This window comes from Motacilla alba, chromosome 3 (genome assembly GCF_015832195.1).
Source record: "Motacilla alba alba isolate MOTALB_02 chromosome 3, Motacilla_alba_V1.0_pri, whole genome shotgun sequence".
NCBI lineage: Eukaryota > Metazoa > Chordata > Aves > Passeriformes > Motacillidae > Motacilla > Motacilla alba.
This window is the reverse complement of record NC_052018.1, coordinates 71,757,616-71,784,630: the sequence shown is the minus strand read 5'-3', so window position 1 is coordinate 71,784,630 and position 27,015 is coordinate 71,757,616. Positions and strand designations below refer to the sequence as shown.

Here is a 27,015-nt window from a genome sequence, read left to right as displayed (position 1 = left end):
CCCGGGCAGCACCGGCCGCGCCACCGGCACCGGCCCGCAGGGGAGGCGGCAGCGGCGGCGCGCCCGCCGGCAGCGCCCGGCTCCGCTGGGTGCAGTGACAGCGCCCCCCCGGCCGCGCCGGCCTCCGCCTGCCTCCCGCCGCCTCCCGCCGCCTGCGATGCTCAGTGAGTGGGGACCGGCCCGGGGCCGCGGCCCGGGGCCCGCACGGGGGGGGCGCGGGGGGCGGGGCTGGCGGCGGGAGCGGGGCCCGGGCGTCCCGCAGGCCGCCTCGTGGCGGAGGCCCGCAGGCCCGGCGCGGCCGGCGGCTCCCGGCAGGCCGGCGGGGGCACCTCGGGCACGGGCGCGGCCCTGGGGCAGCCCCGGCTGCGGACGGGGCCGGGCGCGTGCCCTGCGCCCGGAGGTCGCGGGGGGGCCTCTGGTCGCGATATCCTTCTTTCCCTTGGAAAGTGCGGGGGTTTAATGAGCGTCGTCTTATCGCGCCATCTCTCTTCCCTTTTCTTTTTTTCTTTTTTTTTTTTTTTTTTTTTCTAATATTGACAGGAGAGCAGGAGAAGGCTTTAACTTTGGCGTGCCTTCAGCGAGCGCCCTTCGGCCCGCGGAGCAGCCCCAGCACGGGCGCGGGGCCCCGCAGGGCTCCCGGCCCCGGTGTCCCCCGGCAGGGCCCACAGGCCAGCATGCCTGCTCCCGCGGCTCCGCTCGGCCCGGGAAGGGCCCAGCGGTGGCGGAGCTGGAGCCGAGGTGGTGTAAAGTGGGTTGGAGGAAAGCGTGTCCCGCAGGTCCCGCCGAGGACAGCGGTGAAGCGCTGCTTGGCACCGACTTGGGGCCGCGGGGGGGTGGTCGGGGGGAAACAATGTGGAATTGGCAAAGCGTCATTCGTGGATGGTGAGCCAGATCTCGGTCCAAATGCAAATGGGTTCATGCTCTTTTAAAATCACAGCTGTTCCCTCTCTGCCTCTTCACATGAATGCCACTGCTCAGGCAAAAGCCTTCTCCGTAGTTCTGCTATCATTTTCCTATTTTGCACCAGCACCATGCTCTCCAAGTCAACTTGTCATGTTTACTTGCCTGTTTTTGTGAATTGCAGCTGCTGCATGTGCAACATCCCTTAGCTCTTAGTTCATGGTTATCTCTATATCAGTTTATCCTTATCTCGTTTATTCTGAAATTTTGTAAATTTCAGATTATCCTAATGTCACAAAATTAAAAATTGAGACCTATTGTTGTTGGTAGGCCCCATATTTCACCTGTGGTGATAAAGGATAAATGATTATTTTTTGCTGTCCACAACTGAGGCCTGAGACAGAGTTCTTATTTGAGAATATTCAAAAGATGCTTTTGTTTTATGCTTTTATTAGTTTGGGGGTTGGGTATTTTTTAAATTAGCTCTCTGATGCTCACAGGTCTTTCCTCAGTCTGTTGGAAGAATGAGACTGCTGTCCCAGTGTCAGGACAGGAATACAGAGTCTTTAAAAGCAGTGTTTCCAGTGCTAGTTTTAAAGTTCTTTTTAGTGTGTCTGTACTGGGATTATTTCAAGGCCGTGGAATCTGCCTAAACCTGTACCTGAAATGTAGCATAGGCGGGAAAATAATTTCCTTGGCCCAATGCTTAATGCTTAGTTCACAACTAACTTCCAGCTTTTCCAGGAAGGAGGAATTTGCAATGTGTTTTGTGTTATTAGCCTCCGCTCTGTTTTTTTTTTTCAGTAGTTTTGGTTCCTCAAAAAAATTACCTTAACCTTTTTTCAGTGCTCCAGTTTGGAACACTGCAGTAAATGCTGCACTGTAGTTCTTCATTCTCACTGTGTGATCTTTCCTCTCTCTTTCCTTATCTATTTTGCTTATCAGTAAAATTAGTTAACAGCATTAGTATTTATTATTCTCTTTGGCTGTTCAAGGAGAATGAGACGGCTGGGACTTCTGAACAATTGTTTCAAGCCTTATGCATTTTGTGAACAGGGAGCTCTGTATGCTTTCAGTTTGTTGCATATTTTGGAGATTATCCTCAGTTATGAGAGCTAGAGTCTTAAAATTGATTGAATGTTAAAAACAGCAGGCTTGTCCTTTTATGCCTTTAAATTCTGCATCATTGACCTGTTGTGAATTGGCATAGCTTGAACCAAGCTGATAGCATTTTGGGAGGCCATCCTTATGTTTATTTTATGATAACACTTATTTTGATAAAGGGCTCAATAAAGAATATTTCTAGTAGCGTTGGTTTTGCTCTTTCACTCTTCATGAATGCTTTTTCTGCCTCGGTGACATTGTTCTTTGTAATGCTGAGTGTGAAGTATAAAGGCAAAGTGAAGGAAGAAGCAAAGAGCTGAAATTAGAGTATGTGTGACACTGTTTCTGATGCTAATGGGTGTTTCTTGATGAAGACACACTTCCTTAAGGTAGTTCCCGTTGTGTCACCTAGGGAAAAAAATCTCCTTGAGATACTGCTGGTAACATCTCGTACTGTGACTGCAGGGAAGAGTAAATAGGGGAGCAAGAAACTGTACAGATTGCATAAATGCCTCGTTGTGGACCTGGCCAAATCACTTGCACATGAGTCCATGCTGCTGGCTGAAATGCAGAATGGTTACAGTACATTGTGAAGCTCAGTTAAGGGTGTTTTTTAGGAGGGTGCAAATTTGCTGGTCCATCCTTGGGTCCACTCTACTTGGTGGTCTTCATAAGAGTTCTGTCTTTCCTACAGTTTTCTGCAGTGGAAGTGTTACACTTGAGACAGTGTCTCAGATATAACTTCTTTAATTGCAGGGAAGATTAAAAGGAAGTTTGCTTTTGGAGTGAAAGAAGGTGTTGGAAACTTTTTATTTTAATGGGTCTATCTGAAAATGCTTTGAAAAGTCCCACCTGTTGATGTGCCTTCCCCACCCTCAACAGTTAATTAACCTGTGGGAACAAATGGGAATCTTTTTAAGGTTTTCACCCAAGCATGTGGGTTTGCAATTTCTTGTATCTGTTGAAAGTGAACTATTGCTGAAACCTTGCATGTGGGTGTGCAATTCCACATATCTGTTAAAAGTGAACTATTGCTGAAACCTTGCATCCTCGTCCACTGGTACCTAACTTCACAGAAGGGTTATTTTTCTAACAAGTGGAATAAGCACTAAAGTGTGCATGGGTATTAGAAAAACTCATGTGTATTTTTAAACCTGTCCTTTTGGTAGAAATAATGGTTCTTACAAAAGGAGGAAGGGCATCCTTGTCTCTCTCAGAGAAGTTGAGTTTCATCAGATTTAGCTGCTCAAACCAGGAAGCACTAGCACTCAGGAAACACTCATGTCATTGGCAGTGGGGCTGTAAGGTGTTGAACTATCTCCAGGCAGGCTTTACCTGATGTTGTGATAGGAAAAAAACCCTCTGGCTTAATTCTGCTTTATTTAAAGCCTTTCAGGTTATCTAAATTTTTGTGTAAAGTCGATGGCTATTGTGAAGGATTGGTGCAGTCAGCAACTACCCAAATAGCAAGGGAGCTATAGCATTCATCTTGCTGAGGTTCCTTTATTACAAGCCAGGGGCTAAAAGGTAGTGTTGGGCTCACTTTGGTTTTGAGGTACTTCCAAGCAGTGTTTGTGAGAATGGATTCCTAAATGTATATTAAAAAAAAAAAAAACTTCAAAAGATTATTTCTGTTTCAAACTTTTATAAGAGGGAAGCCAGGATAGGTCAAGGCAGGTGATAAAGAAAGCTCTGCTTTTAATTTCCCTCTTTTTTTTCCTGGGAACCATCTGAGTGAAGTGCCAGAAGTCTGGCTCTAACCTTTAAATTCAGTCAATAACCTTTTGCTTCCTGGACTCTCCAAATAGATTTGCTATATAAAGCATTATGTTTCCAAAATTTCCATCTTTGTATGTTAATTTCTCGTTCCACTAAATCTTCTCGAGTTTTTTTGGTTGGTTGGTCAAGCAGAGGAACCAGAAAATGGCTGAAGATTACTCAAACTGCTGCTGTTAAAATTCAAGGAGGAGAGATATTCCCTTTTTATGAGCTGTTTTTAACAAAAATGCTTCAGTTCACCATTGCAGTTTTAGTGCAGAATCCTCAAAACTATTTTTGAATCCTCTGTGAAATCAGTAGAATTAGGCAGCAAAATATCTTCAGGGATCTACAAAATGTCTGGGCCATAGTACTGGGAGGCAAATCCCTGAAAGTTCTGTTTGATACCTCAGCAACAAAAATACAGAGATGTTTGTTTTCTATCAGTATTAATGCAGCTACAGTCTAAGTTGATCTGAGCTAACCTTGTAAGAGTCTCATCTCCTCTTTCTTTCCTTTTGAGGTCATGAAACGCGTACGCACAGAACAGATTCAGATGGCAGTGTCCTGCTACCTCAAGCGCCGTCAGTATGTGGACTCAGAAGGTCCCCTAAAACAAGGGCTGAGGCTGTGTCAGACTGCTGAAGAGATGGCAGCTAATCTCACAGGTAATCCTATCGTATTTTCCATGACTACTTCTTGGCAGAGTTGTGAGCACGTGTGCTGGCAGCTATATGAATTTGTCTGCACATGTGGACATTTCTCCTTTTGAAATTAAGAAATTTCTCACTGTTAAGTTGGCGTGAATTATGAACTTTAGAAGAATGAAAATGTGGGTAGAAGTGTAACAAGGTGATGTTCATAGTCAGTGAAACATCAGGCTGAAATACCATGTGAGGCTAGTGGAAAATACATATGTTTTATCCCAAATAATGTGAAGTCTGGTGAGTAGTGCTGCTTTGGAATGGAAGGGAGAAGAACCTAGATGAGAAAGGAAGTAGAAGCAGGAAATTCTGTTGTACCTTTGTACTCCAGCAGAGTTAGATCATGTGAAATTAAAGTGATATGGCTGTGTCTTTTTCTAGCATAGTCAGCTTTGTAGTTATGAAAAGTCTGCTCTTGTCATTTGGGGAAAAAACTCAAAACCTTCAGTGGATGAGAAAAGGCATGGAGGGAGATAAACTTTCTTCTCTTTCTAAAAGACTTTTGAATCCTGCCACACTGCTTGCTTTCCAAATTGTGTCTGTGACAGTTGTCATTGTAATTATTATTTTTGTTTCAACAAACTCTGCTGCTGCTTGAGCACATAGAAGTATTGGAAGGATGAAAGCTATGTGGACATGATAGGGATTAAATTTACTTGTAAAAGTAATAGAAAATAGTGGACTGACATTTGGATAAAAAAGCAAGGAGAAACGTTTTTCTCTTAGTGAAACTGCTTAATTTTTGACAGTATCTCGTACAGAGGGGAGTGGTGGAGTTACTTGTAATATGACTTAATTTGACAAAATATTAGTAGCTATATAACTGTGTTTGTGGTTAGATAAGGTTGGATGCAGGAACAGGTAAAATACTGTGGTAAAATACTCTAAATGTAGTTCTTACCTTTACATCGTAGTACTTTTCATTTCCTTGCTCTTTTCAGCCTAACTATCAGAAGTTTATTGCAATCCCTGAAAAAGTACTGGGGAAGATGGGGAAAAAGTGAAACCAAAGTCAACTGCTGAATTGTTTTTCAATGGGAGATTTTTTTGTGAGAAGTGGGTAGAAAGGTCAGTGTCAAAACATGCTCAGAATGTGACACCAGCCCTATGAGGAGGACACAGAAGTGTCTGAAGTAGTGGAGATGAACTGGATTACAAGCCCATGAGCACGTGGCCTCATGCAAAAAAAAAAAAAAATTCAATAAAGAGTGTGAATGAGTGTGTATTTATGTTTTGTCTTTTAACTTCCGCAAAATATTATTACTTAATTTCATGTTAGTCTGTATCCTCTTGCCAGTGCATGGTTTTTGTGGATGGTCATTGAAAATTTAGTCATCAGTTTTCATTCAAACTGAAAATGGGCTGCTCTCATGTGTTCAACTGCTTACTACTTCTTGTCAGATGTGCTTGCAGTGAGCTGTCAGTGAGCATGCTGCAGTTCCATCAGTGACTGTTAGAAAAGTAAACTCGAGCTTGTTACTTAATCTGACAGCAGATGCTGAAAATACTGTCTGCTGCAGTCATCTTAGTTTTGCAAACTGAGTAAAAACTGAGCAGATTGCAAAGCCTGCAGTGCTTTATTTTGGGGAAAGTGATCAAATGTGTTTTTCTGAAGATGTTTTTGCTTTTTCCTTAGCAAAGCTCACCTCATTTTTTATGTTCAGCTCTATTGTTTGACTTTTAAATTAACTAGCCTGTGTGAATGGGAGACTTGGAGGGGACCTCGGAAGATGATCCGGTGCAACTTTTTCTGTGAGAGAGAGAGCCCAGATGAGATTATCTAGAATTCTGTCTGATTATATCTGCAGTAAAATACAGCACAGAGCTTCCTAGTGATTATCCCATATTTCTCTAGAAAACAAGAACAATGTCTGAGGACAGAGTGAGTGACAAAGGAACAGGTTCCTCTAATACTGCCCGTAACACAGTTAGCACATATGAGTAGCTGAAATAATGTACAATTATATGTCATCTTACTCACCCAAAATAGGAATCAGTTGCTGTTACACAGCATTTACAGTAGCCCCACATTTTTTAGCTGGAAGCAATTCTGCTGGTAGCCAACACACGAGGGTACTGTCCATATCCCTGAGTTAGGAGTGAGCTCCTTTGAATTTCCTATCAGGTTGCATAGCTGGCCGCACTTACTGGATGTGGAGGAGCAGATATTTCCAATAGATGTTCTTATGACTACTAGAGAAGGTGGAAAAGAAACTGTGCTAGGTTTATTAATGTATGAGAAAGATACAGCTAGTGTTTTATTTCTACCAGGTGGAAAATGTCAGCAAGTTATATTTGTTTATATCTGAACTGATTTGAGAGATGATATCATATTGGTGCTGGAATCTAGTTTTGTTTTGTTTTGATTTTTTTTTTCCCAAGAGAGAATGATGAGCTCAGCCCATCTATCTGTTTCAAGAGCTGAATTCAGCTTGCCAAATATACCTCCTGTATTTACATAAGCTGAAGGAAGGTAAACCTGTGTCTTACCAGAGAGAATGAGAGAGGAGTGGGAAAAGAATAGCGACCAGCTGCCTGTGTACCATGTGCTGATCTCTTTCTAATTAGAGGCATTGAGATGAGCTGGAGGCTGGCCTATCTCTGTTTAGTGTGTGAACATTTGATAATGTTGTTTATAGACTTCCAGGGCTGTCAGACTTGTGCTTCTGTGCATGAGCCAAATACTGAAACAAAAAGCCCCCCAATCAATCAGGAGTAGAAAGGCAGAGGATGGAAAGTGGTGCAGGGCACAGAAGACCAAAATAAATTAAAGTGAAAGTAAATAGGGGTTTTGGAGGGGACGAGAGTTATGTTTTGAAGAAAAAAAAAACTGAAAGGAAAATAGTGAAACTCCTTGTCCTCTTGTGCTCTACTCAGAACAGCAAAACTTGGGTTTTTGATCACTGGCATTTGCCTGTGCTTGGGGTTTCTTGATGCATGTCTGTCAACTTGCACAAAGTCCCCTGCAGATTCCAGGCCGTTGGCAGAACAGCAAAGGTTTGGTGCCAGAGAAGGAGAAGCCAATTCCCTTTCTAAAGTTCAGAACCACTTTTTCCAGAATCTGGTTCTGAAAAAGAGTTTAACACAGTCTGCGGAAACTGTGACAGCTGTGTTTGTGGTGAGTTGTAAGCTACCCCTTAACCTAAAATCCTCAAGGTGGAGGGCACATTGTGGTTAAAAATTACAAAGTGTTTGCTTAGAGATTCTCCACCACCTCTGTAAGACTTAATAAATGATAATAATTTGTTGTAAATTATAATGACCAGGAGAAGAAATTTGAGAATCTGAAATAGTGTCACTTCAGACCTGTTGGTTGTGGGACTCACTGAAAAAGAAACTATATTTTGGAAAAAGTTGTATGTTGCTTTCTTCATCTTTTCTGAGTGTAAAGTTGTAAAACCACAGTTGTAAAACTTCTAAGGGGTCTGTGATGGTTGTTACACTGAATTTCATGGGAATTTAAGGTTGTATTTGAAAACTTGAAAACGTGTTCTGGCTGAGTTGAGGTGAGTTGAGCTTTTTAGCGTGGGTTTTACCTTTCAGTGTATTTTCTCCTTCATGATCTGTCTAGGTGGTTAATACCATGTTTAGATGCTTTGGACTATGTCATACCTGAATGGTTTTAAAGATGAAATGTCATCTGAGTGGCTGCATACCTTGGATTTTATGAGAAACTTTGTTTTCAGACACACATATAAAAATCCTTAAATCCTTATGTAAGTTTTGCTTTTTTTATTTCACAGTCCAATCTGAGTCTGGTTGTGCCAATGTTGTGTCTGCAGCTCCCTGCCTGGCAGAGCCACAGCAATATGAAGTACAGTTTGGACGATTACGCAATTTTCTGACAGGTAAATCTGGAAACGCCGAAGAAAACTGACTTCTTTTGTTATTTCAATGAGTAAAGGGTGATATAGTAAAATTCAAAATCATATCTGTAACAATGTTTTGATTTCTAGTTTTGAGATTTCAGTTAAAATAAAAATATTTTGGTTTTCTTTTTTTGGTTGTTTTCTATATGCTGAATAGCTTTGAGTTTTATAGATGGCTGGCTCTTTGCCCTTTCTTGTTCAAGCATTTGCCCTTTGTAGGTCTTCTAGACAGCACCGTATTTACATAGGACAGGAAGGAAAAATCAGTGTTTTATGTGAAAGGGAAGTAACTGAGAAAAGGCTGTAGTTCTCTGTTGTATTGTAGTTTAAGGTTTTTAATTTTATCCATAACATAGCTTGTTTTTTGATGGTCTGGATTTCTAAGGGAGAATCTGTTCCTGTAAATTTAGCTGTACTGGCTTTGAGACTGGAGCATTACAGCAAAGTAAAAAATTATTACTCCATAATGATGCAGAAGTAAATTATTTAATTTTTTTATAATTATTCTATAATTTTTTAACAAGTACTCTTGGGAATGTCCTTATTTCTTCTATAAGCCCCCAACATGGGAAGAAGAAAGCAGATAGAATTTTAAAGAATAGTACCAAAGAAAGTGATGTTGTCACACACATTATTTGTCCAGTGTAGGGATTTGATCCCAGTGTGCATAACATCAGGATGATTATTTCTGATAGTTTTAGAAGGGAAGGGAGCAGGAAGGCAAAGGCAGAAAATAGTGGATTCTTGGAGTCTTGTCATCTACAGCAGTTCAATACCTTTGCACTTCAGTATTTGAAGTAAATCCTTATGGTTTAATAGATTTTTGGAAGTATGATAGCTCTGTTCAGTGCTTGCTTAATGCTTGATGAAGTGCTAGGTTTTGGTATTCGGGTTGACTGCTTTCATCGTTTTTGTCCCTCTTGCTCTAGTTTGATATCTTGCACACATGAACTACCTCTGTTGAAGGGAGTAGCTTGCCAACCAGCCACAAGGCACAGCAGGGCACTTCCCATTTCTGTGATGCCTGCCCCACTGAGGAGTGGGCAGGGGATTAGTGACACGGAGTAACTTAACTAAGTAGTCTCTAGTTCAACCACCTGTTCAAAGCAGGGCAAGATGGGTGTTTGATCAGGTTGCTTAGAGCCTTTTCCAGTCAGGTTTAGAAAATCAAACACTCTGGAGATTGCTGTGCATCCCTGGGGCCCTGCTACAATTGAGAATTTCCCTTGCAGCAGCTTGCCTGTTGTCCTTCCAATGAGCACCTCTGAGAAGAGGCTGGCTCCTTTGCCTGTATTATGTCCCACTGGGTACTGAAGGCAAGCAGTTGAAATACCCCCTTATTCTTCAGGCTAGACAGACCCAGCTCCTGTGACCTCTTCCTATGCTCCTAGGGAATATTTGCTTTGTTCCTGTTTCTGCCATTTCCCATCTCTTCCCTTTTTCCCCTACTGCAAAGTGAGGCCCTTCCTCTTGTTTCATTTTTGGGCTAGTGCCTTCTGGAGAAAAAAGAGACCTGCTGACTGCTTAGAGCATTTACTGTATGCAGACTGCATTTCTCACTGGCTTTGGCCCAGTTTCAGTGGGACAGAATGGAGAGTGGTGTTCAAGTATGCAAATATGTATGCATACACTGCACACTACACACCACATAATCTGTAGGTACCCCTGTAGAAAAGACAGGCACAATGTGGACTAGAGAAAGTCTGTAAGAGTGCTCAACACAAAGGAAAAATAACCTAATGGAAAGGGAGAAAAGAGAAGATGCATTGGTGAGTGGCAGGAGGGAAGAGCATGTTGAAAAGCAGCAATGGTTTTTGCATTTTGAGGATCAGCAAATGTTTGAGGATTAGCAGTGCCTATTTGTTTTCCAGTAATTTGGACCATTTGGTCCTCTGGTAGTAACTCATTGTGGCCCTGTTTGTTGCTATGGTGTTCGGCAGGGCTCCACTCCTCACAGCTCCCTGCAGCTGGCAAACAGCCCCAGAGAAGCCGGGGAAGGAGGGGTGGAGCTGTTGCACAGATCAGCCTCTGCAAGGTACAGCACAGCCTAATCGGGGTTTGTTACACCGTGCACCAGGAATTACTGCTGGGATTTGCCTTGGCAGAGAGAGAAAAGCATGTACATGAGTAGGCACAGAAATAAAACAGGAGCACAGCTTATTGCAGTACATTTTGGAAACTGTCATTTCCTTTCCCCTGAAGACAAATCAGTTCCATCCAAAGCACCACACTCACGTTTTACTGAAGCTGAGAGGAAAAAAGGCTCAGGCCAGACAAGCTAGGTAAATAATTTTGGCTTAAACATTTAAAATACTCTTTTAAATATAATTGATACATTTTAAAGTTCATTTATCACAATAAACAAAGGGTACAAAGAGCATACTTTTTCTTTTGAAATAAATGGGAAAATTCAACTATCATGTATTTTATGAGGTGGTATATTTTTAGGTGTCCCACACCTGAAAAGGCTTTTGAAATTCCTGCATTTTGTTCTGACAAGGTACCTCACTGATGTGGCAATCTCTATTGTACCTCCTTTAGATGACAGAAGAAGTTTGCTTAGATGTGCCAACAAATGTCTCTTTTTTGCTTGCTTTCCAGTGTCACTGTCAAGGCTTTCTCAGAGTCATCCTTGCTCTATTTTATTCCCAGTAGGAAGTGGTTTGAGAAGTCATTCAAAGTTTGTTGTTGTTTTTTTAATATAGATTCAGATTCTCAGCACAGCCATGAAGTGATGCCTCTTCTATATCCCCTCTTCGTCTACCTCCATCTGAACATGGTCCAGAATGGCCTGAAAAGCACAGTGGACAGTTTTTACAGCCGCTTCCATGGCATGTTCTTGCAGAATGCCAGCCAGAAGGATATCATTGAACAGTTGCAGACTACCATGACTATTCAAGATATCCTGTCCAACTTGAAGCTCCGGGCTTTTCTGGACAACAAATACGTCATCCGCCTTCAAGAGGACAGCTACAACTACCTTCTTCGCTACCTCCAAAGTGACAACAACAACGCCCTGTGCAAAGTCCTGACCTTGCACATTCACCTGGATGTGCAGCCTGCCAAGAGGACTGACTACCAGCTCTATGCCGGTGGGAGCTCCTCACGCAACGAGAGCAACGGCCTGGAACCCAGCGACGTGCCAGCTTCCATTCTGCAGAATGAGGCAGCGCTGGATTTACTGCAGGACAGCATTAAACGTGTCAAGGACGGGCCCCCTTCCTTAACCACCATCTGTTTCTATGCCTTCTATAACACGGAGCAGTTGCTGAACACGGCAGAGATTTCACCAAATAGCAAGCTGCTCGCTGCTGGGTTCGATAACTCATGTGTGAAGCTGTGGAGCCTGCGCTCCAGGAAGTTGAAATCTGAGCCCCACCTTGTTGATGTGTCCCGCATCCGTTTGGCGTGTGACATCCTGGATGAGGAGGTTTGGATACTCTTTCTTCCCCCTTCTTCCCCTTCTACTGGCCTGCGTTGAACATGGATTGTTGAGTATGTAGTCATGTCTTAGGGAGCTCTGAGGCTGTTGCACAACCTGTCTGCCTTGATGCACAGATTTGATAACCTACTGTCATCCTTGTTCTTCCCTGCAGTGGTTGTAAGTGGTAAACTGAGGTGCAATCAGTCTGTGCTTAGGTCATAGTTTGTTAGTCCAGGGTGCTGGTCCCCCTCCTCCAGCTGTCCTTGAACAGATGACAGACAGGCAGCCCAGAAAGGACGGGTGACTAGAGTAGGCTCTCTTCCCTGAGAAGCATGGAGCCTTCTTTGGGATGAGAAGTAGCTCAGAACAGCCAGGCAGAAGGGTGGAGAGAAGGGCAGATGCACAGGAAGAGGAAAATATAGACAAAGTAAGGAGAAGAGCTAAAGAAGTCTGATCAGATGCCTATGTGCAAAACGGTATTTCTTGTATCACCTTAATTTACCAGAGGTCAAGAGTTACAGAAAAATTATGCAAAATGTCCCTGTTAAGGAATCTGAAGTGTAGAAACTTCAGAGGCTTCCTACTCCAGAGTGCTGGAGACATAGGACAGGGATGTGTGTACCTTTACTTCACATACAATGCTAGGTGGCATCTTCTATCTGACTTTTTTTTTTTCTTTTTCCCTTTCTAGTCACACCTTTCCTCCCCTCTCCACACAAGTGCCCAAGTAGCAACTTATATCTGGTTAGAGATCAAAATTTTGACTCTTCTGTTGTTTAATCACTCTTCTCCTAAAAAAAAAACAAACTCATTTGTTCTTGTGTTGAGTGTTTAGCAGGAGAGACACTCTTTTTTCCACTGTTTTTTCTTCTAAAAATACTTAATGGCAAGGTTCTATTTATTTTGCAAGAGTGTCGAGAGCTTAGTGTATTTAGGGATCCGTGATTAGGGGTTGCTTTGTTAAACAGCTTGAGAAAAGAGGCAAGCATCAAGGTGAGACAGCACAGCAGCATGTTCACTGTTTCCCAGGTTAACCCTTTTTGCAGAGTGAGCAGGTAAGTGGGTCAGACTAGCCCAAAATAGAGCTATGGAATTGTTTTCATCGTAAACTGCAAGAGTTCATAGGGCTTGTGATTGTGTTATTGCCCATCATAGAAGCCAGATATCAGCACCTGCAACAGAGGAGAATTTGTCTGGTAAATCAACAGATCACCTTCTTTGGCTCTGGACTGTGGAAAAGTGAGATATTGCCAGGTTATTAGGAGTGTGTGTATTAGCTTTTTTTGGCATGTAGTTATAGACTTGCTTATTGTAGATGTATTAGGAGACAGCCATGGAATCCTGAATGCAAATAGTTTTTGGTGGCTATTTGATGTTTTGTGCACAGGTCTAAAGCCAAAAACTGGTCAAAAACCAGCACAGATCAAAGTCATCGTTGCCCTGAATAATTTCCACCACTGACAAAACAAATAGTGACCTGAGCACGAGTTCAGAGTTGAGGGACGATACCACTACCAGCCTCAACACAAATTTGGTTACCAAATGCAAATGAAAGCCCCTTGACTACAAGGAAATAAATTCAGTTATCTGGGAGCCCTAAGTGGAAATATACAGGCACCCACAGCATTGCAGGTGGGAACAGGCCAACAATTGCTTTGATGCCATGGGAGAGGAAGCCAAAGATACCAGGACCAACCAGACTACCTTGACTGGGCTGCAGCTCAGTGTGAGCAGGGGCTGTATTTCAGATTGTCACGGCAGCCTGATCAGTAGCAATTCACAGGGATAAAGCTGATACGGACTTTGACAAAGAACAAAAATTCTGAATGTGTTTTGACATTACTTCTGTGAGTTCTATGAAATAACTTGTGAGGATGTTAAAATTTGGTTTGGTTGATTTCTGTATAGTACAATTAGCTTTGGATAATGTATTTAAATAGTAATGCATTAAATAAGTAGTCTTCAGCCTGGTTTTTTATTTTCTGCAAGGAAACAGATCCTTCCTTTCATGCAGTCACAAAGGTCAAAAATCATGCTAGTTTCAGTGGATGTTGGGTTTATTAATTCTTCTTGTGAAGGGGGGGGTGTGTGTGTGTGTATGTATATATATGTAAACCAGGTTGAGACTTAGCAAATGTGTTAGAACAACACTTTTTTCGCAGTCCATGTGAAGCCTTTGTGTCACTAAGGTCAAAATCATCTTCTAGGTGTAGTTTTACTAAATTTTGCTCGGTGTCATGCTGCAGTGTACTTCACTAGTGTAGTCTTGCTTCTTGCAAATAAGAGAGGCTTATTATTTTGGGATACAGTAATTCTGTTTTCTTTATAGTAGCATCTCACAAATGACACTTTATAGTCTCTCTTACTTTGGGTCCAGTATGAAAGCGGAGTTTTGTAGCTGTACAAATGGAAGTATTGTTTGTCTCTTTGCAGTTATACCGTGCTCATTGCTGGTACTCCATAAATCGACATTGGAAAATAATGCTCTGTTCCAAGCCACAATAGTGCCAGCCTTTAAATCCTGTGAAGACTAAGACTTGATCCCATTTAGCTCTGCTTCTAAGGTTCTACTTTTAAGTGGCAGTGATCCTTCAAGTGATAACAAGTGGGAATGATGCCGACACCTTGCTTGATGGCAGATGGGAGGGAATTCTGGAAGGAGCAGTAAAAAATGTCCTGCCAAGTGCGCCATCCTTCTTCATCATTCCCTGCTACGGCATCTCTGCTATAGGCAGATATGAGGTCTTCCCTTTTGGCATCTTTAGAGCACAGCAGGATGAGAGAGATTATGACACCCAGGAAAACCTGTTACTGGTTAGAAAAAAAAAAACAAAAGGGGAGGAATGTGATCTTATGGTTTGTTTCTCTTTGAGGCTGTCATTGTTGCTTTTTGAGGCTTGGTTGGCTGCACTTGCAACTGCCTTGCTAATCTGGTCAGCAGGCTAACTTGGATAGGGAGGAAACTGAAAAATGTGGTGACTCAGAAGCATTAGATGTACTGTTTTCAGTGAGCTGTGACAGGAGTGTGCAGCTGTGCTAAGTGGATGTCAAACAGAAAGATAAGTTTTGCTACCTGTGACCATATAGGAGTATGGGTTTCAACGCTGCAGAAGGTGTTGTCAAATCTCCTGGTACTGTAATACAAGGAGGGAAGAGGAGGTGCTTGCAGCCCATGTAGCCTTGTCTTTGAATGCACAAAATTAAGTACCTGGACTTGAAAAATTTGCAGAAACTGTAGTACAATACAGGCAGCTTGAATGGGCTTCCACTGGTAACTTGTCGGGAATCATATGGTCATAATTAAATAGTATAAAATGCTGCAGGTATTAGCCATTCTCCTTCAATGTGGCAACACAGCCTAGAGATGCTGTAGATTTCAGTAAGCCATGCTCTATCTGAGATAGAAAAGCAGTTTGAATAAGAATGGTGCTTTGCATGCCAGAGCCTGCAGTTTCTCTGTGCCTCACCTCCATAGCAGAGAGGAAGTTGGCTTGCTGCCTACTACGTACCGTGCTGTTGAGATGGAGAAAGGCAAGGAGATGGCCAAGTCAGAGTTCACTCACCTCCAGCGTGAAATTTGAAACCACTGGAGGAGGAGCACTTTCTGGGCTATTGCTAAGTCTGAAGCCAAACTGTCTGTGGGTCCTGAGGTCAGGAGTGGGGGTGTGGGAGATAGAGAGCTGCTTACAACACACTGACTTCTGCTGGTTGTCAACAGTCCAGCAGCCCTGGGGAATTGAGTTTCCTCTCAGGGCAGGAAGTGCTCCTTCTGCAGGAAATGGGCCAGTTCAAGATGATAAATGATAAAGGGGCTGCTCACAAACAAAAGGATGTTTTGTTGAGTTTGATGTGCAGAGATTGTCTGTGAATGAGTGTTACTGATTTAGTACTGAGGAAAAGTGTCTTCCTGACAGCCCTGAGGAAGGCTGGTCTCAAGCTACTACGCAGTTCTACCCCAAGCAAGGGTTATCTTGTACTGTCAGTGAGACCCCAGCTTGTCAGGCAAGGACACTTCTGAGATCTGTTGAAACCTGTGTAGTCTGTAGCCTTAGAATGTCAAGAGGTGCTACCCGAGCAGGCTTTTAGAGACTCTTACCATCCATCAGGAAATTCCTTTAGCTCAGCTCACTGAATAGTCTTTAAACACAAAAGCCTTTACTTGTTGACTGTCTGCCCTGGTACTTGAATTGGAGAATAACAGGATAGAAAGGTTTCCAGTGCCATCATTTTTTGTGATTGTTCATCTTCTCCTCTGCCAAAACAGATACATTTGCCTAAATAAACTGCATACATTTGCTATTCTTGAAGGTTGTTCTTGGAGGGTGAGGATGTGAAAGCATCCTGATGCAGCTTGGAGGTAGAAATAGATGTTAGAGCCTTGCTGCCTTTCTGTTCACATGCGGGATTGAGAAAGAATGTTAAGCAGACAGCTTGTCAAATACGCTTTGTCTTTCCATCTCCTGCCTTTTGTTTAAGACATCTGTGATTGTTTCCCTCTACTGTGAGATTCAATTCCAACAATGACCACACAAAAAGAGTAGATGCCAAGATTTGCTTTCAGCATCTTAGCCAAATGTTTTTAGTGGAGTGGATAGAGGCTATGCTTATGTTTTTAGCAAAAGGAAAAATGTCATTAAATTTTTTTTCCCACTCTGTGCCTGCAGTCTCAGGTTAAAATGCCTTCTGGACTGAGCGTAAGGCACCAAAATTGAAGTCTTATCTCACCATGTCTTTCAGTATTCACTTGTAGCAAGTGTACCAGCAATGTTGGTGTCTTAGAGTTGCACAAACTGTGCCACATCTAAAGTAAATAAAGTAAATAATCTAACTCCTTCTGTATTAACACACCCTCCTGGTTTCCTCGTGGAGGTTTTTATATTTGTTGAACAGATAAACATGCTTTCCTTCTTTGTTTCTTTTTCTTCTTCATGACCAGGAGGAAGAGGATGACAACGCAGGCACAGAAATGAAGATCCTGAGAGGACACTGTGGACCTGTGTATAGCACAAGGTTCCTTTCAGACAGTTCAGGACTCTTATCTTGTTCTGAGGACATGTCCATCAGGTACTGGGACCTCGGAAGCTTTACAAACACTGTGTTGTACCAGGGACATGCCTATCCTGTCTGGGATTTGGATATTAGCCCCTGCAGCCTGTACTTTGCCAGCGGTTCCCACGATCGCACCGCAAGGCTCTGGTCGTTTGATCGGACGTACCCGCTGCGAATATACGCGGGCCATTTGGCGGACGTGGACTGCATCAAGTTCCACCCCAATTCCAACTACTTAGCGACGGGCTCCACGGACAAAACCGTGCGCCTGTGGAGCACTCAGCAGGGCAACTCGGTGCGGCTTTTCACCGGGCACCGGGGCCCCGTGCTGGCGCTCGCGTTTTCCCCCAACGGTAAGTACCTGGCATCGGCAGGTGAAGACCAGCGGCTGAAGCTGTGGGACTTGGCATCAGGAACTCTTTACAAGGAACTGAGGGGGCACACAGACAACATAACCAGCCTTACTTTTAGCCCTGACAGTAGTTTAATTGCTTCAGCGTCAATGGACAATTCAGTTCGGGTCTGGGACATTCGGAACACTTACTGCAACGCCCCTGCGGATGGGTCTTCCAGTGAACTGGTTGGTGTATATACCGGACAGATGAATAATGTACTGAGCGTACAGTTTATGGCCTGTAATCTTCTTCTAGTGACTGGAATTGCACAAGAAAATCAGGAACATTAATTTTGCTTTTTGTCTTAGGGAAGTGGGTGGGTGTCTTGTATGCCAGAGTCCATTGCAAACTGAGATTACTGACTGTGAAACACTTCTCTTCCTCTGCCCCCTTGAAAGGCATGTTCAGAGTGATGCAAATGCTTTAAGATGTGACAAAAACGCCTGTGCTGTTGAACAGAATAAGGACAAAAAGGAGGATTGATAAAAATACATACACGTTCTAATTTTGTACTTTTAGGAATGGGAAAAAGGGGAGTAAATCCAGTAACTTGAGGAAACTGAAAGCCTTGGCCCAGATAAGTGAAACTGCCAACCAGATAAGCTGGTGACCTGCACTTAAATATCCTTCATTGATTGATGGGCACATCTTATCTACTGTTAATTCGGCTTGAGTGTGTGGAGAACTACTGGCCCAGTGGTTTTTGTTTTGTTTTGCTTTTGCTTTCCTGGTATTGCAGAGGACCAGCATTCTTAAGACCCTTCTATTAAAAGAACATTATGTATTTTCTACAGTGATAGCAGTCCTAAATATTTCAGCTCCCTATAGCACTTCAGGAATATTTTGGACTAAATAAATAGAAAATACCCTTGTTCTTTTTCAGTAAGGGCAAGGAAATCTGACCTCAGTTGGGGCCCATCTCTGCATTGTTGTTTGGGTTTGGTTCCTGGTACTAGCTGTGATTATGTGTATTTATGTTCCATTAATTAGGAAATTTTCTGACTCTGGTTGCACTGTGTTTTGAGGATGGGAGGACAGTGGGGTCAGAGTGGTGACTTTAAGAATAATGAACAACTTGCCTTGTCTGGAGGGAGGGCACCATAGAATGGAAACAGCCAAGTTTGGACTCCTAATAGATACAGGGCATGGCAACCCACCACTGCACCTCACAGAAGGATTTCCATAAATGGAAGTTGGCAGTCTCGGGAGAAGGGGATGAGGAGAAACACACAAAGTGACATGGGAAAAAATAGTATTACTAAATTATTGTGTGTACACAGAGGCAGCTCTGCCAGTGTTGGATTTTTCTCAAATGTTGCAATACCGGTTTCATGAACATTTTGTGAGATAAATCATCAGCATTTACAAGGATCTGCAGGAAAAGCACGTTCTAGTTTGTCATTCGGAGAGATTAAATATTTCTGCTTTCTGGAAAGAGTTATTTTGTATTTTGTTTTCTATTAAAAGCATTTAGTTTAAAAAGAAAAATAAAAATTGTTTGGTCCCTTTCTGGGAAGTTCACTCTGACTGGTATGAGAAGAAGAGGGCAGCAGCTTCCCCTATACTGCATGAGACAGACCCACTTGGAGGCTGAATCTGGTGGTCTCGCTCACTTGGTGTTGTTTTGATGTCATCCTGCTTGCTTTCCACAGAGCTGATGGGACACATCATGGAGTGGGATATTGATACAGCTTTGTAGGCCAGCTGATATGTATGGGAAGGATCTAGGTACCCCCTGGGGTTGACACTGCACTGAGGGGCCTCATTCTGTAGTACTACATGACCTTTACTTTGTGGTTTGATCTGTCAAAATGCCTCTTTCAAGCAGATGTCTTCTAGACAGGCTGTGAGTATTAAATGATAATTCCCATCAGCTTCCCTCAGCCCTGCTGGATTTTCATGAGAAAATTCTCTTGAACATCTAAACAATCTCAGAGTTCAGACAACAACTCACAGTTGCCATTTTATTTTATTGTGTATTTACAAAACAGTAAAATACAAAAATCTTTTACCAAAAAAGTGTTTGACCTTTCTGACATTAACACTGGCATGTGCTGCAGCTCAGTGCTGGGAATACCAGAAACCCCTCTGTACACCTGGAGTTGAATGGCACTGCTGATCTTCTGATGGCTGCATATCAGAAGTGTGAAGCAGCTTAATCTCAGACCAGGATTGGGCATGTTGAGGAAAAACATATGGAAGACAGTTGTGTTGCTGATGCTTTGTGCTATGCAGGTCTCTAGAGAGACCTCCTTCAGCTCTGTTGAGTCAATACCGCTCACCAGACCAAACACATGGTATTTTTCAACCTGCAGTAATCCCTCTAATTGTTTTGAGTGGTTTTGCTGCATTCTGTAGATTTTAGCCCAAAGATTTTATTGTGAAATGACTGTTTTGGCTGAATGCCTGTACGAATACCCAGGAAGGATATGGCCCACCAGTGCTTACTGGAACTCATTTTGCTGTTTGTTGCCATATGTCCTGAGCAGTGTTTAGATTTAGAACAGCTGGAGTTTTGGTCCTGAAGGAGAGCAAACAACATCCAAAAAGGGAGGGGAGGAAGGGAAGAGGAGGAGGGGAGGGGGAAAGAGTAGGGGGTGGAAGTAAGAATGAAATGGGCTGAGAACAAAGTTTCCCATTAACATCTTACTTCTACAGCAGAATTGGGCTTATTACTGCTTGGGTTGCTCTGAAGTATTGCATGTAGAAGTGACAAGGGTAGAGAGACTTCAGAAGCAAATCCTGTTATATGCACATAGGCTAAAAGATGTAAAAGTGATTCCTGAATTGTTGGAAAAAAAATCATTAGTTATGTGCTTCAAACATATAAGCAACAATGTACTGTGTGGAGAGTTTTTGGTGCTCTTTGAAGGAAGCTAGGAAATAATCTAAATACAAAATGTCCGCAGTTGATTGACAGGCTGAATTTTAAGGCAGAATTGGGTGGAAAGTATGAGTGGAAGGAAGGAATATCATAAAGTTAGCAAAATTTGGACTGTAGTCTCTATTAGCTATCTAGTTCGGAAATATTGCACAGACCACTTTCTGTTTTAAATATATACCAAAAACCACAAAAGCACTTAAGCACTCAAATGATAAGAAACATCATAGTAGGATCTTGCAGTTTGTGTGTCCATGTGTAACATAGTTCTCAGTTGGGTAACTGGGTCCTCCTTCCCCTGCAAAACTTTTTACTTCATGTAAAAGTGGATGATGCTCCTGGATGATGCACAGGGCACAAGGCACTGCATGGTACCAGCTAGTGGCTGTCAGGAGATACTCAGACAAAGAGGACAAACAGACAGCGATCCTTTAATGGTTTATAGAATCCTGTCTTCTCACAGTTAGCTGTGTTGGGGTTTGGGGTTTGTTACAGTAGACCCCCTGACACTGGAGGCTGTGTAGCTGCTGATGCATTTGGTTCATCTAAAATAGACTCATCTCTTTTATTAATCAGCTATATACTTGCAGCTTCCACAGTTTGCTACAGCAAGAAGTTCTACACCTTGATTTTATGGGTGGGGGGGGGGGGGGAATTTCCTTGGTTTTGACATTTGCTATCTGATAATTTTGTTCTGTTCCCTAACCTCTTGAATTGAAAAAGACAATGAAGAGCAAAACCCCTTTCCAGGTTTCCAGGGTGTAAGGTAGTCCAGGGTACAGACAAAGTTAAGGTTAAAGTCCATGCTTAGTCACTGAATAATGAGGAATGGAAAGGGTATGTGCTCTAATAAATTGCTACACCTATTCACAGGTCTATACTAAAGTCGCCCTTCTCACTTTCAACACAGGCATCTCCCAAGCAGTGCTGCCACCCTGTTCAGTCTAAATGTCTTAATTCCTGAAATGGTAAAGTTCATTCTATTCCTCCCCATTCTTGTCACTTTGTGAAAAGATTGTCTCTTAAAAGTGTTTTAAAAACATTTTACAGAAATGGTATTTCCATTAACAGGTCCTTCAGGTTCACCAAGAAAAACAAAAAGGACTTCAGGCCATGTTGCTAACCTTGTTTCAACACTTGCTGCCTTTTGTTAGACTTCTGGGCTCTGTGGGTTCTTCAAAAAAGTCCTGAAATGGCCTTTCTTCTGAGTGGTGTCTAGTTGCTCATGGTGAGCCAGGCTCTAAAACTGTACCACTACAAGACACTGATGTGACAGTAAAATTAAGTGCCTGGATGTCCCTTGCCAAAGGGACAACATCCTGGCATGTTGCACATCAGCTATGGGGTTTTTTTAAAAAAAGTACTGGATAGGAGCCCAAACTGACTGAAATAACAACGTTCACCCGGCTCAGTGTACTTCAAGTACAAAATACTAATAAAACTTTTCCTCTAGACTGGTAATGTTTTTGCAACAATTTTAAACCTCTCTCTGGCTTTCTGTTTCATGGACACTGCTATACAACAGCACTGAGCAGCAGGTGAATAGAGAAGGTGATACATTCTAAGTGCACAGTTTAAGGCAAGGTGTTATTTATCTGTGTTATCCAGAAGAAGCAGTCTCAGGACAAGGAAGTTGTTGAACACGGAAGCTGAAGAAGTTATTTCTATAACTTGATATTATAAGCATTACTCTTGCATTAAGCTGAGGGTTAGGGGAGGAAAGAGACAATTTCAGAAGCCTACTTTATAAGTAGCCGGATTTCCTACCTAGTTCAGGTCTTTGCAGTTCCTTTTAGGATAAAATTGTCTTCTCTTTGCACAGGTTTGTGATTTTCATTGAAGTTGTGGTCTTCTGTTTATCACAAGCCTGATAACAATATTTTAGCATATGCAGATGGGAGATCAGCTAACAGCAGGGCTTTATAGTGTTTGGTGCTGTACAAGCACATGGGCAGTGGTCCTCTGACACTTTGCCTGAGAACAGGAGACAATTCCATCCTAATCCCTCTACTGGGCTGCCAAAGGGAGGAGGTATGCTGGACTTGCCATCCCAGCTCTGGAGAATGGGATGAGAGGCAGCTCAGGAGCCATGAGTGTCGGGGCACAAGACAAGGATCATGATGGTATCCAGTTCTACTTTGCTATCACTCCTTTCCCCAACGGAGTAGTGATGCTTCTGTTCACTGCCGCACATCATGCATCAACACTTACTTCAGCAGCCCTGGTAGGGCAGCAGTGGGGCTGGTCAGGCAGCTAATTGAAATGATCACCCTGCATTCCTTGTAAATGGCCTGTAAATATCAAGCCTGGGGTTTGGGTTGGGGTGTTTCTTGTTTGTTGTTCTTTTGTTTGTTCGATTTTTATTTGCCTGCTTTTTGTTTTGTTTTGATTTGTTTTGTTTTGTTTGTTTTTCCTGTGGCTTAAAATTATTTTACAGAGGTAGTCCGTAGCAGACTGAATTGCCTGTTTCCATCTGAAAGCAACCTTTGATCTTGGGATATTTTCTGGGATTTTCAGGGCTATCTTGAACCCCCTGCCCCTAATTTGGAAGCTGCCAGATCAGACTCCATTTTTACACTTAGACAAGCGGGCTACCTAGACAGCAGTTGAGTGATGTAGCTCTGTTCATAGATACAGCAATACCCCACTGAAATATCCAAAGGCTGGATTGCACATGAACCTTGGGAAGTTCCTGGAAGTGATGAGGTAGGTGGACACTAAGGGGAGAAGGGCTGCTAGATAACAAACCACTCCTGCCAGAAGGTGTTTCTTGTTCTCTGGACAGCATTGATATTACCTGTGCTCTCTGATGTCTGCCTTAGGCCAGCTCTGCGCCTGGCTTTGCAACAGCCACCGGTGCTTTGTAGTTCATGGAGAGGGACAACAGGGCAAATAAGGGCAGAAGCTGCTGTGTGCTGCTGCAGTGATAAACTGGGGTCATGCTGTAAGACAACGCCAGACAAACTAGTGCCAACTGCATGTGGAGAATGGCCATTTGTCTGGCATCCAGAAAAGCACAACAAAACTCATGTACTGACAAGCTGCCCTTTAGAACTAGCACAGATCCTTCCGGAGCTGCATGTACTTCAACACCAGGAATCTGCCAAGCCCTAAACATTCGTTCCCAGGGACTGGAGTTGTGAGTGCACATGTGACTTTGTAGTATTTTAGGTTAACACGTCACAACTTCAGCCCATTACTGGAGTTGAAGCAAGGAATGTTTGCACCGATTTTTTTTTCTTTTTTTCTTTTTTTTTTTAATGGGTGACTAGCTTAGCAGGAGACTTGTGCAGGACTGCTGCTGCTGCTTTTTGCCATTTTTGCTTAAGGCAATAGCAGAGCAATCCGCATGTGGTTAACAGACTGGAAAAGAATAGCCAGAATTTTAGGCGCTCTCCTCCCCCCTGGCAACTCCACTAGTGCAAATATTTCATGACCATTTAGGATGACTATGGAACCATCTATGAGTTTGGAGGTGGTTGTGTTTTTATATATTATTTTTTAACCCAGAAATAAAGCCTAAACCAAACTGGAGTGTAAAGCTGTGCTGCACCTAAACTTTCCTTTGCTAGGCAAATCTCCTTGTCATGCAGGAGGTGGGAAGTGCTTGGCTTTCTCTTTTCTTTTTAAATTATTTATCTGTAAGTCTCACTTCCCCAAAGTCTCTCAAGAGAATACATCCTGGGTTTTCCAACAGCTCTCATCCTGCAACCAGCATAGGATAGACACAAGTGCTGAGAACCTGCCTTTCTGAAGCACTGTTTGTGTCTCCATGGATAGTTTTATTGCACAGAGAGACATCTATTATTGCACTCAGCGACATCTACATGCAGAGATGCTGGAGCCCCACCTTGCACACCTCACTGCTCAGGTACACTGGGAACTGTATGCTCCATTCAGGTTTAATTTCATAATGGAAATGTTTCATTTTCCTTTAAATAGCGCTTTGAAAGAACATGTATTATGGAATTTCATGCTCCGTTGCTTTTGTATTGCTTGCTTCGCTCAATGCAAAGACTTTTGTCCTGTAGTGCCTGTTTTTCTCTCCCTGAAAATGCAGAGAGGCTACAAAACTATTTCAGTAACATGCAATAACTAAATAGAAATTTAATGTTTGCAGTTTAATCTACAACATCTAACCCCATCAGCTTTTGCACACCCAGTCAGATAACCTGGGGACAGTACAGGTTTGACAGCACCTGAAGCTTCACTGCAAGACATAAACAAGAAGGATGTGTCCTTCTTGTGGTGCTTTCACCTGTATCCTCCCCTGCGTTCACTAAGTTTCCCCTCTGCATCTTCCAGCATCCCATATGGGCCAGAGCTGCGGCAGGTCTAGCAAGACCCTGGCCTGTAGCATCACACCCAGGTTTGAAGTTTGCTCTGTCCTGTGTCCCAGACGCCATTTAATCCCCAGCCCTCCTAGATGGGGGGCAGCCACCCTGGGGCTGGTGTGGGGGACGCAGTGCTGGCCCCTGGGGTGCACCATGGCACACAGCCTGCAGTGGCGTGAGGCTCCTCAGGCTACAGCAGCGTCAACTCACCAACCCTCTCAATAAAATGTCCTATTTGAGTGTTTCCCCCTTTAACAGCCTTGTGTAGTGTTGCCCCAAAACTACACCAGTAGTTTTCCAAGTCTAGGTTGTTTAGCCTACAGGAAGCTCAGGGGTGACCTTATCACTCTCTACAACCACCTGCAAGGAAGGTGTAGCCAGGTGGGAGTTGGCCTCTTCTCCCAGGAACTCAGCAACAGGACAAGAGGACACAGTCTTCAGCTGTGCCACGGGAGGTTTAAAGTTGGACATTAGGAGGAATTTGTTCACAGAAAGGGTGATTAGACACTGGAATGGGCTGCTGCCCAGGGAATTGGTGAAGTCACTTTTCCTGGAGGTGTTAAAGGAACGACTGGATGTGGCACTGGGTGCCACATTGACAGGGTGGTGTTGGTCATAGGTTGGACCTGATGATCGCAGAGGTCAAACCAATTGATTCCGCCCCTCTGTTTAGGAAACGCGAGTTCGGTCGGGACGATCCGAAAGGCGCCGCCCGGGCCCTCTCCTGGCCCGCGGGAAGCGGCCACGCGCTGCACCGCCTTTTCCAACGGGAGAGAATTACTGAAAAAAAAAAAAAATCGCCCTAAACCCCTGGGCTTGGGGCGAGCGCAGCCCAGATTCCACACACTTCCCCACCGCGCCTCACAGGGACGGCCCGGCCGGCCCGCCGGGAGCTCGGCGCGGGGAAGCGGCGCCCACAGCCGCCCCGCGCAGGCCGGGCCCTGCCCCCTGGCGGCCTCCGGGCCCGGCGCGCCGCTGGATCACCGGCCTGGCCGCCGTGAGGGCCCTCGAGCGCTGGGAAATAGCTACGGGATTTCGGCTCAAGACACCACGGAGAGGGGGCCTCATTAATGTGTGTAAATAGCTAAAGGGTGGGTGTGAGGAGGATTCGGCCAGGCTCTTCTCGGTGGTGCCAAGCAATAGGGCGTCAGGCAGTGGACAGAAACTGATACACAGGAAATTGCACCTGGGACAGGTTGTCCTGAGAGGTTGTGGAGTCTCCCTCACTGGAGATGTAATAGAATCATCTGGACACAATCCTGTGCCAGGTGCTGTAGGAGCAGGGAGACTGGACCAGATGACCCCCTGTGATCCTTTTTAGCCTGACCCATTCTGTGATTTAATATACAGTATATACACCATGCCCTCCTAGCAGCGTCTCAGAACAGCATTATGGAGGGCAGGTAGGCTGGGTGTGGGAAAGGAGGAACCACAGGTTCTGGGGTGAGGCTGTGGAGCTACTGCCCTTGCACTGCAGTGGAAGGTTTCTGCCCTTCCTGCAAGGAAGGTCTATGGGAATTCACTCAGGTATCAAGGGAAGTTTATGCTAATTCACTCAAATATCAAGGGAACCTGGTACAGTGGTTTTCCCAGGATGAGGCTCCATTCTTCAGCACTGCCACTGGGTGTGCTAACCCCTTGATTTCCCTAAATACTGGGAATTTGGCTGTATCATTTGCAGATAAAAAAGGCTGTTCATGTTTTCTCGTTATCTTTTAATACAATTTTAGTCATTTATAGACTTGAAAGTGTGATTGTTCAAACCACTGTGGCAAACCCAGTCTCACAAACTGATGTTAACTAATTTATACAGAAATTTGACCCAAAAATTTAAAATTAAAGTACAGGTATCCCTATTCTGGGCACTCTGGTGGAGAAAACAGGATAGTCAGTTCCCTGCTCTGGCTGCTGGTAGCGTGTGGCCTCAGGAAAGCTATGGTTTCTTATTCTTAAATCAGGTTTGGGGCAGGAGATTGTCTGGTAAATGGTTCCCACCTTGAGCAGTGATACGTGAAAAAAATAGTAACGTTAAGGGGTAGGAAGGGACCTTAAAGACCATCTAGTCCCAACTCCCCTGCAACAGGCAGAGACACCTACCACTGGATCACAGCTCCATCCCAAACAGCCTTAAACTTTTCCAGGGATGGGGCATCCAGAACTCTGAATAACATGTTGTAGTATCTCACCACCCTCACAGTAAAGAATTTCTTCCTAATATCTATCCTAAATTTCCTCTCTTTCCATTTGAACCAATTAGTCCTTCTAATCCTGTGGGCTCTAGCCCAAGCATGGGCACATAAGGCCAGTTTATATCGATCCTTTAGACACCAGCCTGAGCATGGGATCAGGCACATAGTGTTCCCAAAAGGCAGCTCTCCTCTGGATGGACATTTTCCCTTGTTTGGACCAAGACCAAACCCATGGACACAGGCTGGCAAGGTCTGGTGGCCAGCCTAAGATGACGGGAGACATTGCAACCCATGCAGGCCTGGAAGGGAGGAACAGGGGAGGGGGCCAAGTCCCTGCTTTCTTCTCCTGGGATCGGCTGCCTCAGCTCCCGTCCCCTCCCAGGTGGGTCTCTGCCATCACTGGGTAGG

The 27,015-nt window shown here is 43.8% G+C and overlaps 1 protein-coding gene across 1 annotated transcript; it reads left to right on the top strand.

Annotated features, from left to right (window-relative positions):
- Positions 1-26: 26 nt before the first annotated feature.
- On the top strand, positions 27-19,392 carry TAF5L (TATA-box binding protein associated factor 5 like). The gene is made up of 5 exons (XM_038131891.1): positions 27-164; positions 4,286-4,430; positions 8,210-8,314; positions 11,041-11,765; positions 16,696-19,392. Exons 2-5 carry the CDS (start codon positions 4,289-4,291, stop codon positions 17,491-17,493), a joined length of 1,770 nt encoding a protein of 589 aa, XP_037987819.1. The 5' UTR covers positions 27-164; positions 4,286-4,288; the 3' UTR covers positions 17,494-19,392.
- Positions 19,393-27,015: the final 7,623 nt, after the last annotated feature.